The following is a 13035-nucleotide window of genomic DNA, read 5'->3' as shown; positions in this document are numbered from 1 at the left end:
AGCGGGTAAAGCCGCAGGTCCAGCAAGTAATATAGAATACTCCAGTGATGGCCATAAAAATGGTATGCAGAGGACTTCCGTCAATTTGAAACGAGTTAAACATAACTCGTTTATAAATGCCGCCCTTGAACGTGTAGTTTATGAATAATTTAAAATCTTTAACGAGTCGTCGAGGCAATTAGCCGTACGATAATAAAACGGGTTAAAGACGATAAATTAATATAAATTCAACTACTTTTTGTATGGGGAGTGTCTGTAAACAAAAAGTCATAAATGACCGACGGTTGATATTAGACTTGATGGTTAATTCGGGTTAAGCCCACTCATCCCATAATTTTCCATGAAACAGCTGTTATTGATATTGTTGTGTTCCTGTTTGAATGGTGAGTTAGCTAGTGTAAAGGTACAAGGGACATGACGCCATGGGTTGCCAGGGATGCCAATAATTACAAGCGGTGGTGACTGCTTGTCATTTGGCCATTCGCCGGTCTAAGTACTTTATAAAAAATATGTGTATAGTCCAGCAATCTACTTTATTGTGGACACATATGTATATATCTTAGACATTATTACACAAGTTGTTTGCACAGAATTTAAGCACATGAAAATTCAGTGGCTCTTGGCTGCGTTTGAACTCGGTAAATCCGTTAAAGATTTCTCGTTTCCTAACCACTGGGCCATCTCATGCGTGTTTGGGTGAACATAAACAATTATTCAAGCATCGTCGTTACTTTACTTCATTACATTTAAGCGTGGACATCCAATTGTTGTATGAAATCATGATATATCACGGTAGCATGCCCCCTAAGAGATGGAGAGGGTACCGCTGATTTTTTAGTGGGTATTCCAGTGTACTGGGCACGCTAAGACGCTAATCTTCCTGGGCACCAACGAATCCCAAATAATGATGGGGGAATCACGTAACGAGTTTTTCCCGCGAGGGAAAAATATTGCATAAACTGACAACAAGAATTACAATGTCTTGTGAACATGGATTCTACGCAGAAGAATCATAAAAAAAGTAGTTACTCTATTATAATAAATAAATATGTAATAACCATGTACAATTAAATGTATTTATTTTGAAAATCAACGAATACTACAAGCTGTTGATCTTTTATGAAATTTTGCGGAGTTTAAACCTTATTTATCGGTAAATATACAACCGTCTGCGTAATTTTATTTAACATCAATATAAAATTGCGTAATACTGTGTTCATTGAACGAGGTCATTTCATTAATAAAAATTGATATCAAAAACGTAACAACAACATCGCTTTATATGTATTAGTTTCCATAATTATTATGAAGTCCATAACAGGACGAACACCCACATCTATTCAGCCTATAATTCATAAAGCCGCACCCACACGTTTTAAATATTCCACGCGAAACAATCGTCAATTAGGACGTGACACACACGTGGAACATTGCGGAATTAATCGTTATGTAATTAATACGTATTAGTATAACACATATTTACCCAAAAAAAGCCGTTCTGCGATTTTAAAATATATTTATTTTTATATAAAACAAACATTGCCATTTAGTAAAACTAGATCATCATTATATGGAATTATTGATAAACCTAATGCTCGTCAAAACAAAACAAAAAATATACCGTGTTTAGCAGAAGGAGTTTAGTTACTGAACATTTTTCTTTACCATTAATAAAAATATAGGCTTTAAAAGGATCTTTAAAATACACATCGACAAGAAAAAAAATGGCGTCTTCGATCATTTTACTGATAGGATCAACGTCAGAAATTTTGCTTGAAGTATAATCTAATACCACAGATAAGGTTATTAATACATCATTAAAATAGAGATAAGCTGAGCAGAGACTGGATGCACTGATGGAAGCATTTACTGGATCCCGCGGGAAAGACTACCAACTACTTTTTTACATAATATAGTTTTGAGTATTTAATTCCTGCGGCTGTTTTTTCACTTATCAAAAGTCCGTAATATGAAGGAGATTCGTAAACACTAAGGTAAGAATCACACATAATCCGGATGTTATTCTTACCTACCAAAACTCCCACGATGGTCGTGTAACTGCGACGGACAAAATTTACAACGATACTAGTATGTATAAACAGTGTTGACGATCAAAGTAATTTTGGATAGAAAATAATTACTGACTCAAATTTATGAGTTACTTAAAAACCAGCTATTACAAGAATAAACTCCTAAATAGTGATAAGGAGCTCCCTTAGTAAAGTCACGTTTTTAAAAAGTGACTGCGGACACAAATCACGTAACTTTCTAATACTGATAAAGGCGCCCACACATAAAAATAAAGACACGGATAGCACGAGTAGCCTCGAATAAAGTATTTCTTATTCAAATAGGCTCGTATAAGCACATTCGTGTTGCCATGTTACAGGGTTAGAATATAGATTATAGCAAGATGAACCATTGAAATTATCTGTCAAGAATTTATCTGTAACTCTTCTTTACTAATATTATAAATGCGAAAGTAACTCTGTCTGTCTGTATCTTGCCTATTCACAGCCAAACCACTAAACAGAATTTAATGAAATTTATTTTGAAGGAAATTTGAACTTGACGAGCTATGATTTAGTCTTATCTAATTAAATTTTGTAATGAACTAAGAGTGAATAACATGTTACTGTAGTACAGTAACATGTTATTCACTCTTGTCACCTTAATAGTCTATATTCAAATCAGCAAACAGCAAAGCGTTTATAATAATACTAGTCGCCACTGGCGCTTTGCTCGCCTTTAAAGGGTTTGTTGTCTTGTGTTAGGCAAAAAAAGTATATCCTTTCTTGGAGTTCAAGTTTGCTACATACCAAATTTCATCGAATTTGGTTCATTGGTTTGGTAATGAAAGAGAGACAGAGTTACTTTCACATTTGTAATATTATAATATAGAAAATATAGATAGTATATCTCATGCAAACATTTTTTATTTCTATATTGATTGAAAATGAAACATCCTAAATCACACTTGAATCCATTTCTTTCGATAGTGTAGTCGAGCTTGACTCAATGGGTCTATGAATGGGATATAAAATGATAACAAGTGGGCACTCATGATAACAGACATTTATTATCCTGCATTAAGTTCATTGCCCACGTGAAACATGCTCCTTGAGTCACAAAATACAAGATGGGTGCTACATTGTAATTGGTAAACCTCAGCTGAAGTCACATCACACCTCCGTCTCCAAAAACATGTAAAGCTATTAGTTCTACAATTTTAAATCATCTAGTTATGTCAGATTTGCCATTGTTTACATAAACACATTTATGTGTTATTACACATAAATGTGTTTATGTAATCATATTTCCTGTGCAGTTGGTCTGTCTGCCTAGAAAATAGAATGTCATAATGATTATCACCAATTTAATAGTCCTATCACGAAACATCAAAAACTTAATTCCGATGATGATGCCGATCCACCAATTCAGAAAAACATATGCCAGATGTAAGTTCTCAGTAACAATATTTTAAGTTAATTAATGTACAGATACTAATAAACCTGACTACTAAATATTAACACCTGAAAACCTACCAACCAATCACATGCCTGCGTGCAAAAACTACGTCAAATATCTATTGACATCAATATGACTATGAAACAGTTATTATTCTTTTGTTTACATCATCACAATAAGATTCCTTCCATAGGATTATTATAAGAATACTTTAGTGTATAAGAAAATAATACACAAAATATTTCTTTTTTTTTCTATGCTAGTTAAGTAAAAAATATTCTGAAGATAACAAACAGGAGAGACCTGGTGCTGGGCTATTCATATAAAAAATCTCAAAGCTTAGGATGGTTAAAAAATGAACCTTAATATTATGTAACAATTTTTATTGCCAAAATTAGGAAAGTCACAGATTACACAAACAAACATCAAATTAAGATTTAATTTGATTATAATTATACCAGTGAGAGCTACAGCTGGCCAATCACTTTCTAAGCATGATATAACACTGATAGTTTGTTTATTTCATCATGATCAACACTGCTATTAATTATTGTTTTGTTATAATATTTACAAAATATAAAGGAGCCATATTTATGACAAAATACATTAAACCATTTTTCTTATAACCACTATACCAAATTTAAAAATGCTTGTAAATAAAATATTTAAACAAATGTAAATCATTATCAGTATTAAAAACTATAACAGTGTTTTATTCATTGTCTGATTTAAATAGTTGAAGATTGTATTTTTCCCACAATTGTATTGAAGTCATTGTACTAGTTTCCATAATAATAATTAATAAAAAATAAATTGTTAAGGTAATGAATACCTTATCAATACAAGTTTTATTGATAAACATATATTATCCCACAGCTGGGCAGATATCCTCTTTCCTTAAAAGGGTTATGAGTTTATTTGTAGCTTTTTGGTGGGATATAGAACATTTTAAATAAGTGTTTAGCTAGATTAGAACCAGTGACTTTTGGCTTTGATCCACATATTATTTGACTGTTTGAGTTATCTCGAGTTGACATGTCTGTATGTTGTTATTCAAGTTAGTAATATGTATATTCACTGATAAATATTAAAATTATTGATTACTAAATGTAAGTTATGAATCATGGTTAGTTAGTAGCTATTTGGACAACACCGAACTCATAAAACAATTATTTACACAATATTTGGAAACTAACGCAAACCCCCAAGAAACGACCAGCTGTTTTTAAGTTCAATGCCGACGCATTGTCTTTATTTTTTTTATAGCGTTAGGCCGGAAAAATAGGGTTAACGAACGCGAGGTCACAGCCGGAACGATATTATCAACGTAAGCCCTACTCTCCCTGATTTGACGAAACTGACTCATTCTTCTTCACTTACCAGCAGTTTAGTTTCTTTATAGCTGATAGATCAGACTGTTTCGATCTAGCGATCACCATTTCCTCCGTTAACCGAGCCATTGCACTTCACTTCACTTTAACAATGAAAAACCAAGAAACAATCACTAGGCTTAGATCGGAGAGAGGTCGTGGCCGCTCATCATAACAAGTTCACTGATACACAACTACACGCAGCGCGTGCATGGAAAAAACTAAATGAAAGAAAACAATATAGGACCATATTGTATTGGATACTCGCTACAAAATATAATATATTTTATCAAATTATAAATAAAAGAAACAAAAATATCTAATTATATTTAATATTACAAAATTAATTTGTTTACATTATATGTGTTATATTGTGTTTAAACATAACAATTTTAAACATAATTTTTTTAAAGTATCCGTTTCGTCATATTGAATGACAGCTGACATTACAAATGTCAACTTGACATTTGACAGAGATAGTATTTTGTTTGCTGTTCATGCGTGATAAAATTGTAAATATTCGTTTTTTAATTATAAGACATGGATTCAAGCGATGTTTTGGAAGACAAGGACAGTGGGCCGGAGGTGCAGCTAAATTTGCCAGGCTCAGTAATCAGCCGGATCGAAGAATTAATGGGTGGAACTGAGCAGTTTGATAGTGAAGAGGTCAATTAAACTAAAATTTCACTTTTTTGAAACAATTAATAATTAATTTCAATCAAATACTATGTATATTTAACTATTATATATTGTATCGATAAAAATAAAGCTATGTGACCTTTTAAAACGTAGTAAAACCACATTATGAGATAGTCGAATAATGACATGCAAATACATAATATTCCTTACTCTTTGGCAGTTCGACGCAGTAGCGTACATAAACCGAGTGTTCCCGACGGAACAGTCACTATCTGGTGTGGAATCAGCAGCAGCGCGATGCGAATTTCGTTTGGCGAGCGTACAGCACGACATACGAAGACTAGTGCGCGCTCAGCATGATCAACGGGTTGCGGGTCATCAGGCGTTATTAGACGCGCAACATAGTATAGCTGAGCTAGCATTGCAGGTAGATTTACGGTTATTTTATCATCATATTATTTTGTATCTAAAATTTTTCAGCAGACTAGCAAATATTGAAGAAACCAATGGATGCCTTTTATATATGAAATTAATTATTATAACTTTCATATTGTTAACAATTAAAATTAGTCATTAATTTTATAGTAGACGAAGCTATTCAAATCAAATCAAATTCCTTTATTCAACAGGTGTTTTATGGGTTAAGAACTTTAAAAAATAAAACAAAGGCCCACTTAACTAAGCTTCCTCTGAGGTCAGGTATTTTTTTTCTGAACACAGTGGTAGTGTTTAATTTGACAATCAATAAGTAAGTGTAATGATGCTATATTGAATAAAGGAGTTTGAGTTTGTATTACAAATTTTTATTTTTTATAATATATCTTAACCAACCCCAATATTTTTACAGGTAGCAGATATAAACAAAAAGGCTGAACGTAGTGAAAGTATGGTCCGGGAGATTACAGCGGAGATCAAACAGCTGGATTGTGCCAAGTGGAACCTCACAGCTGCGATCACAGCCTTGAACCACCTGCATATGCTAGCGGGTGGTGCAGCTTCATTGAGGACACTGGCTCAAAAGAGACAGTATAAGGAATTAGTATTGCCATTGCAGGCTATAATGGAGGTAGGATATCAAATCAAATCAAAATATTTTGTGAGTGAGCCAGTGTAACTACAGGCACAAGGAACATAACAACTTAGTTCCCAAGGTTGATGGCGCAATGGTGATGTAAGGAATGGTTAATATTTCTTACAGCACCATTGGCTAGGGGTGGTCTATATGCTCATCTGCTATAAAAAAACCATAAAAACATCTTAAATTATCAATGATTGAATGAAGCAATTATAGAAATTCTTAGAAGTACCCTACCCTACCCTAATCTATATCAGATTGTGGGCAATGTTTACACTACTGCACTTAAGCACTCTAAGCACTTGTGTTAGTCCTTTATATCCTGTGTCTCTAGCCACCCTTGTTAATAACTGTGGTCTAATTGGTGAAGAGGACACAAGGAGGACCAATGTGCATTTAGAATGTGTATCTAATGGGGCCCGATTTTTAGGGGAACCGGTGCATTGTCCTGGGGCCTCTACTAGAGATGGGGCCCCCACCATAGAAATTCCGTCGAATAAATAATTAATAATTTAAATGTATTATATGTTTAGCTATCCTCAGTTTTTCGAATTAATTTGTAAAATGATATTTAGGGGCCTCCACTCCTTTGTGGCGCCAGGGCCTCCAAACATTCAACTCCGGTCCCGGTATCTAAAGTTCTAAGTTGTATTCCCGAAGGTTCTGGAGCAGCTGGAAATGTATCGTGACATCAAAGAATTGAACGCACTGCGCGACGAAGTGCACGCCATACGTGCCCAACTCGCGCAGCAGATATTAGCTGATTTCAAGGAAGCACTTACAGGTAAATATTATATATGCTAAATATTTACCAAAGAACTTGATGGTACATTCCCAACACAAGAGTAGATTAAAAATTTCAGGTAAGTAAGCAAAGGTGACCACTATTCAGCCAATAGTCTTCCTAAAATCCGCCCGCTTAAAAATATATTTCCATAGTTCTATAATTTGTATACATTTAATGATGTTCATTTAACACTAAACTTTACCTCGTGAGAATTTCGTCCGAACACCACTCATCAGCATCACTTAGTATGGCTAAATGGTGAGATAGGCAGGGCACAAGAGACATGACACCTTAGTTCTCGCGTTCGTTGGTGCGTTGGTTGCGTCTTTGCCTATGCGCGGTGGTGACCACTTTATTATAATATATATAAAACTAAATTTATAAATAAAACTAAATTCAAATATCTCAACCAACAAGTCAACTTGTAAATACAATATTTCGAATGACCTCTAGGTGGTGGCAAAACCACGATATCGCCTCGCACGCTGAGCGAGGCGTGTGCGGTGGTGGACGCGCTGGAGCCGCACGTGAAGCAGGAGCTGATCAAGTGGCTCATCTCCATGCAATTGCAGGTATGGGAGCACGTCGAGATCAAACCTTACCTTAATTAAATATCGGAAACTCTCTCCCTCATAATCCGGGAAATCTAAAATAATTGGTTTAGAGATCAGGCGCAGGTCTGACCTCATCTCAATGAGTTAAGTAACTGCTCGGTAAGGTCTCCCCTCTCGAGGAAATGGTCGAAAGCCACCTATACTATAGTTACTATAACAATTATTTTAATGCAATATTTTACAGCGAGTCTGTGTGATATATTAAAACGTTCGGTCGGCGCTCGCCAGGAGTACGAGCACCTGTTCTCGGGCGAGCAGGAGGAGGCGTGGGTGTCGCACGTGGAGCGGCGCTACGCGTGGCTCAAGAAGCACCTGCTGCGCTTCGAGGACTCGCTGGCGCAAGCGCTGCCGGCCGCCTGGAGGCTCAGCGAGCGCATCGCACACCGGTTCTGCAAGGTAACTTGGACCTTTATACTCGGAGATAAAGCTCAATATTGTGTACGTAAAAGTACGTATCGCCTATTCCAATGGAAGTAGGATGAGAGATAAACAAACCTTAAATTAACGTAACTCGGCTGTACTGTGCACTACTAAGAGTTTGTGATCTATATATCTTTATTTATAATACGACACTAATGCAATTAACTACTTATTTCCACATTAACTTTGCTTCTGAAATTATCATAGCAGTTCGTTTTCGTAGATTAATCGAGCTCTCGACCAGTAGTGAGACATTTTTACCACCACAAAGTGAATAGAAGAAAAGGCGGATTTAAGCAGTTGATGTTTGAAGGCGGTAATTAATGATTGGCTATAGAAAAAAACCATATACATACATACACATACAGTATCTACAAAATAAATATCGATCCATACTATGTATAGTAAAACATGAATAATAAATACGTATGTATGTATTTTACGTTATTCCATCGTAGATAACCCGAAAAGCTCTCAGCGAGATAATGCAGGCGCGACGCAACGAAGTCGACGTGAAACTCCTCCTGTACGCGATACAGAAAACTTACAACTTCGAACTTTTGCTACACAAGAGATTCGTCGGTCTGTATATTTTATTTCTATAAATATTCCAAAAGTATTTTTATAATTGCCAATACTTATATTGAAATTTCAAAATTGAATTCAACTCAAATACCTATATTATAATAAAGAGGTACAATTTGTTTGTCTGTATGTAGGGGGGGGGGGGGGGGGGTTAACCTCATGTTTTAATTATCCCATTCGAAAAATAACTGGTAGAAAGCTAGATTATTCCTGAGTGCTACAGAGTATATATTGTATTTAATAAGAAATTGCACCAGTGTAAAGCCTGTTTAATAAAGATAAAAACAAACGTGTTAAAAATAATTTGTACGTTTTAATATTTACACAGGTACGGAGCTAGGGGCGGAGGGCGTTGAGGGCGGAGTCAAGCCGTTGGTGTTTGATGACGACGATAAAGAAGTATGTTTGATTTTCGGCCAAAAATGCCATTTTCAATGGATATGTTCAACCTAACCTAACTTCACGGGAGAAGTTTGTGTAAGCTATTGTTTGTGTGTGCAAACACAGTCACATTCTTATTGGATAATGGGATACAAGTTTAGGTACGTGTGTTTTTCTAGTCAAACACAGACAGACCTATTACTCTTATAATGCAATGGGGAATCAATGGAGAGGATCCTGGTGCTGATCAGCTGAACTTGTTTCTGGACAACCATGTCAACATTTACGTGCATGGATCTGAACACAGGAATTTGTAGCTTGACTCGCTAGTTACTAAACTAGTGATGCAGTTACGAATATTACGAAGGTAGACGAGTGGCTACCTGATGATTTTTTTACTTATATTTGGTGAAAATGAGTAACTACTGAGTTTCTTGCCGTTTCTTCTTAGTAGAATCTATTATTTGAATTTGTGAAAAATTTTATGAAAATATATAGATTGATAAATCAAAGCGGTAGGCTGTGTCAAAATTGTCAGAGCTTTTAAATGAGCAGTATACATAATATTAGTTTACCTAAAACAGGTCGAAACGGATGACAACACTGTCAACACGAAAGGCTCCCCATGGGTGGGTTTAATAGGAGCCTGCTTCGAGCCCCACTTGTCTCTCTACATCACAAGTCTGGACACAAACTTGAGAGCCCTCATGGACAGGTTCATACAGGTAAACGAATACATTACTGGAAATTACCCACCACTGGCTTAAACTTTAGATGCTCGGGTTAAGTTTTAAGGTTGCACACAGAGGAGTCCTTTTAAAATTTATGGATAGATGATATTAATCTTCTGGTTAACTAGGTTACGTTTGCCAGGACTTACTAAGTTTGCAGAAGGTTATCTTCATCAACCATCCACATTTATCCGTGTGGTGCAAAAGTGCCAAATGTTCTTCAAAAGATTTTGTCAAAAAAAGGTCCTCTAACCTTAACCAATATTGGCACCTTTACTGTTACTTGTGTATGTTTTATTTGACATTTTTTATTGGCAATAATGTACATATATTATATAAAAAGAATGTACATATTATGCTAGATAATATCCGCTCGCTTCGCTGAGCGCACGATACCTAGTTCGTATGGCTACAGTTCATACAAAGTTAACATTATGAGGTTGACTTTTTAAAAACCTTTTTCTAATTAGCGTCCACGTCGCCGAGGAGTACGATGCTGAATTTCAAGTCAATTGGACCTTGATTTGTAAAGTGCTCGTTATAAGTCAGTGGCGTTTGGTTATATTCACAGATATAGCTATAGAAAATAAATATCGATAAGACTAAATATAATTTTGCCATTTGGTGTCTGGAGAGGAGGTCCAAAAGTTAAGATATTTTTTTCCGAAAAGACCTGAATTGTATTTTTGATAGTAGAAATGTCTTCCACCAGGACGCAAAGTCGGCCGACCCGGGCGCGTGCAGCGGCGAGGTGGGCAGCGGCGCCGGCGCCGTCATGTCCAGCTGCGCCGACCTCTTCCTCTTCTACAAGAAGTGCCTCGCGCAGTGCGCCACGCTCTCCACCGGGGAACCGATGCGAGGTAACACTAACAGTGACCTATTTATTGACATGCAGGCTGTGTCTGACTGCCTGACGCCAATTTATTTTAAATATGTGATCAATTGGGGGTATTTGATATCTCTTCAAGATTCAAACGCAAAGGTATGTGAGTTAAAACGTCCATGTTTTTCACGTCATTGCATCTCGAATATGCTACCAACTTCGGGAACTAAGTTATAATGTCCATTGGGCCTAACCCTTGGCGCACTTACCCAGACATATTTGCTGTTAGCCCTAGCGCCGAGGGATATGTAAAGTTGATTTTGAACGGCGGTGTGCACAGAGCTGGCGGGCGTGTTCGGCAAGTACCTGCGCGAGTACGCGGGCGGCGTGCTGCAGGCCGCCCTCCCGCGCGCCGCGGCCCCCGCGCTCGCCGTGCCCTCGCTCGTCACCAACCTGCAGGGCCTGCTGAGGGACGACGCGCCCAGGTGCCCGCCTTGCTGATACCCTCGTAGTAAAGCCAACTCTTCTCTTGAAGAGAAGGCTTGCCTCATACTACCACGGAGACATACACGTTTGCTAGATATTCATCTGATATGTGTTAATTTTTTACGATAATTTGCTTAACTGACGAGTACTAATAATTTACAAAAACAAAATCAGCAAATGAAAATTCTGAGGCTGTTCGTTCGTAATGGACCGTAAGTATATTCAGAAAATAAAAAATCTATACGTAAATAGCTAATTGATTTTTTTCCAATATCAGGTACACGAGACAGGAGATAGCTAAGATCACGAGCGTGATAACGACATCCGAATATTGTCTCGAAACGACCATCCACCTCGAACAAAAGCTGAAAGAGAAGATCTCACCCAATCTAGCTGATAAAATTGACCTCGCGCCAGAACAAGATCTCTTCCATAAAATGATCAGCAATTGCATCCAACTCCTCGTTCAGGATCTAGAGATGGCCTGCGAACCAGCCCTCCAAGCTATGACCAAGATATCTTGGCTACATTTCGACAACGTTGGTGACCAGAGCTCATACGTCACTCAAATCATCATGCACCTTAAAAACACAGTTCCAAATCTTCGAGACAACTTGGCTTCGTCCAGAAAATATTTTACCCAGTTCTGTATAAGATTTGCAAATTCCTTCATACCGAAATTTATACAAAATATTTACAAGTGCAAACCAATATCGACCGTAGGTTCTGAGCAATTATTGCTAGATACCCATATGCTCAAGACGGCATTACTGGAGCTGCCCTCGATCGGCTCCGACGTGAAACGCCAAGCGCCAACGACATACACGAAAGTCGTTATTAAGCTGATGACGAAGGCTGAAATGATTTTGAAGCTGGTGATGGCACCATTGGATGGGAATCTGGAGGGTTTTGTTGCGCAATTTGTCCAACTTCTACCAGAGAGTACGTTGGCCGAGTTCCATAAAGTTCTAGATATGAAAGGCGCTAAAATGTCTAAGACACAGTTGGGCTCTTTGGACGCGTTGTTCAAAGATATCACCAAGAACATGCATAATGATAACAAGTGATCTTGAATCGACTCTCCAGCTGACATTCAATTTATATTTGCTCTGCGGTTATCAAAGAAAACAATAATATCAAATCATATAATCAATTTCAATGGCACGAGGAGTAAAAATAAAACAACTGACCTTGAATTAACATGACATCAATGATCGGGATATTAATCATGAACTTGCGGAAAAAATTATGTTTTTTAAATCTCGGTAAAACTGGAAGTAAAACTAAAGTGGATATAAGTAGTTAAATGGAATAGTGTTGTATTATAAATAAAGATATATCGATAACTGTTTTCAGTGTACAATACAGCAGGGCTATTAGCAAATCGTATGTGATATGTAAATCTAAGGTTTAAATTAGCAGCCTGTAAATTTCCCACTGCTGGGCTAAGGCCTCCTCTCCCTTTGAGGAGAATGATTGGAGCATATTCCACCACGCTCCAATGCGGGTTGGTGGAATACACATGTGACAGAATTTCGTTGAAATTAGACACATGCAAGTTTCCTCACCATGTTTTCCTTCACCGCCGAGCATGAGATGAATTATAAACACAGATTAAGCACATGAAAATTCAGTGGTGCCTGCCTGGGTTTGAAC

The 13035-nt window shown here is 37.0% G+C and overlaps 2 protein-coding genes across 3 annotated transcripts in view; one reads left to right on the top strand and one right to left on the bottom strand.

Annotated features, from left to right (window-relative positions):
• Positions 1–5044, bottom strand: part of LOC125074166 — a 67227-nt gene extending 62183 nt beyond the window's left edge. For both annotated transcript variants that reach the window (XM_047685409.1, XM_047685410.1), the window contains exon 1: positions 4849–5044. In XM_047685409.1, the coding sequence (XP_047541365.1) occupies positions 4849–4928 (80 nt within the window). In that variant the 5' untranslated portion in view covers positions 4929–5044. The remainder of the gene's footprint in view (positions 1–4848) is intronic.
• A 279-nt stretch (positions 5045–5323) lies between these two features.
• On the top strand, positions 5324–12842 carry LOC125074157 (vacuolar protein sorting-associated protein 53 homolog). Its single transcript, XM_047685398.1, has 12 exons — positions 5324–5504; positions 5698–5904; positions 6325–6543; positions 7213–7336; positions 7793–7911; positions 8182–8349; positions 8832–8955; positions 9287–9357; positions 9924–10064; positions 10783–10930; positions 11234–11378; positions 11657–12842. Exons 1-12 carry the CDS (start codon positions 5379–5381, stop codon positions 12444–12446), a joined length of 2382 nt encoding a protein of 793 aa, XP_047541354.1. The 5' UTR covers positions 5324–5378; the 3' UTR covers positions 12447–12842.
• Positions 12843–13035: the final 193 nt, after the last annotated feature.

This window comes from Vanessa atalanta, chromosome 27, assembly GCF_905147765.1.
Source record: "Vanessa atalanta chromosome 27, ilVanAtal1.2, whole genome shotgun sequence".
NCBI classification, from domain to species: domain Eukaryota; kingdom Metazoa; phylum Arthropoda; class Insecta; order Lepidoptera; family Nymphalidae; genus Vanessa; species Vanessa atalanta.
The sequence above is the reverse complement of the archived record's forward strand: the minus strand, read 5'-3'. Positions and strand labels throughout refer to the sequence as shown.

What these genes read in the sequence shown, in the direction of transcription:
- LOC125074157 (XM_047685398.1), top strand. Translation starts at nt 5,379, where the DNA reads ATGGATTCAAGCGATGTTTTGGAAGACAAGGACAGTGGGCCGGAGGTG. An exon ending in TCATCTCCATGCAATTGCAG is followed by an intron (nt 7,912 to 8,181) that starts GTATGGGAGCAC and finishes GGCGCTCGCCAG; the next exon opens with GAGTACGAGCACCTGTTCTC. An exon ending in TCGCACACCGGTTCTGCAAG is followed by an intron (nt 8,350 to 8,831) that starts GTAACTTGGACC and finishes ATTCCATCGTAG; the next exon opens with ATAACCCGAAAAGCTCTCAG.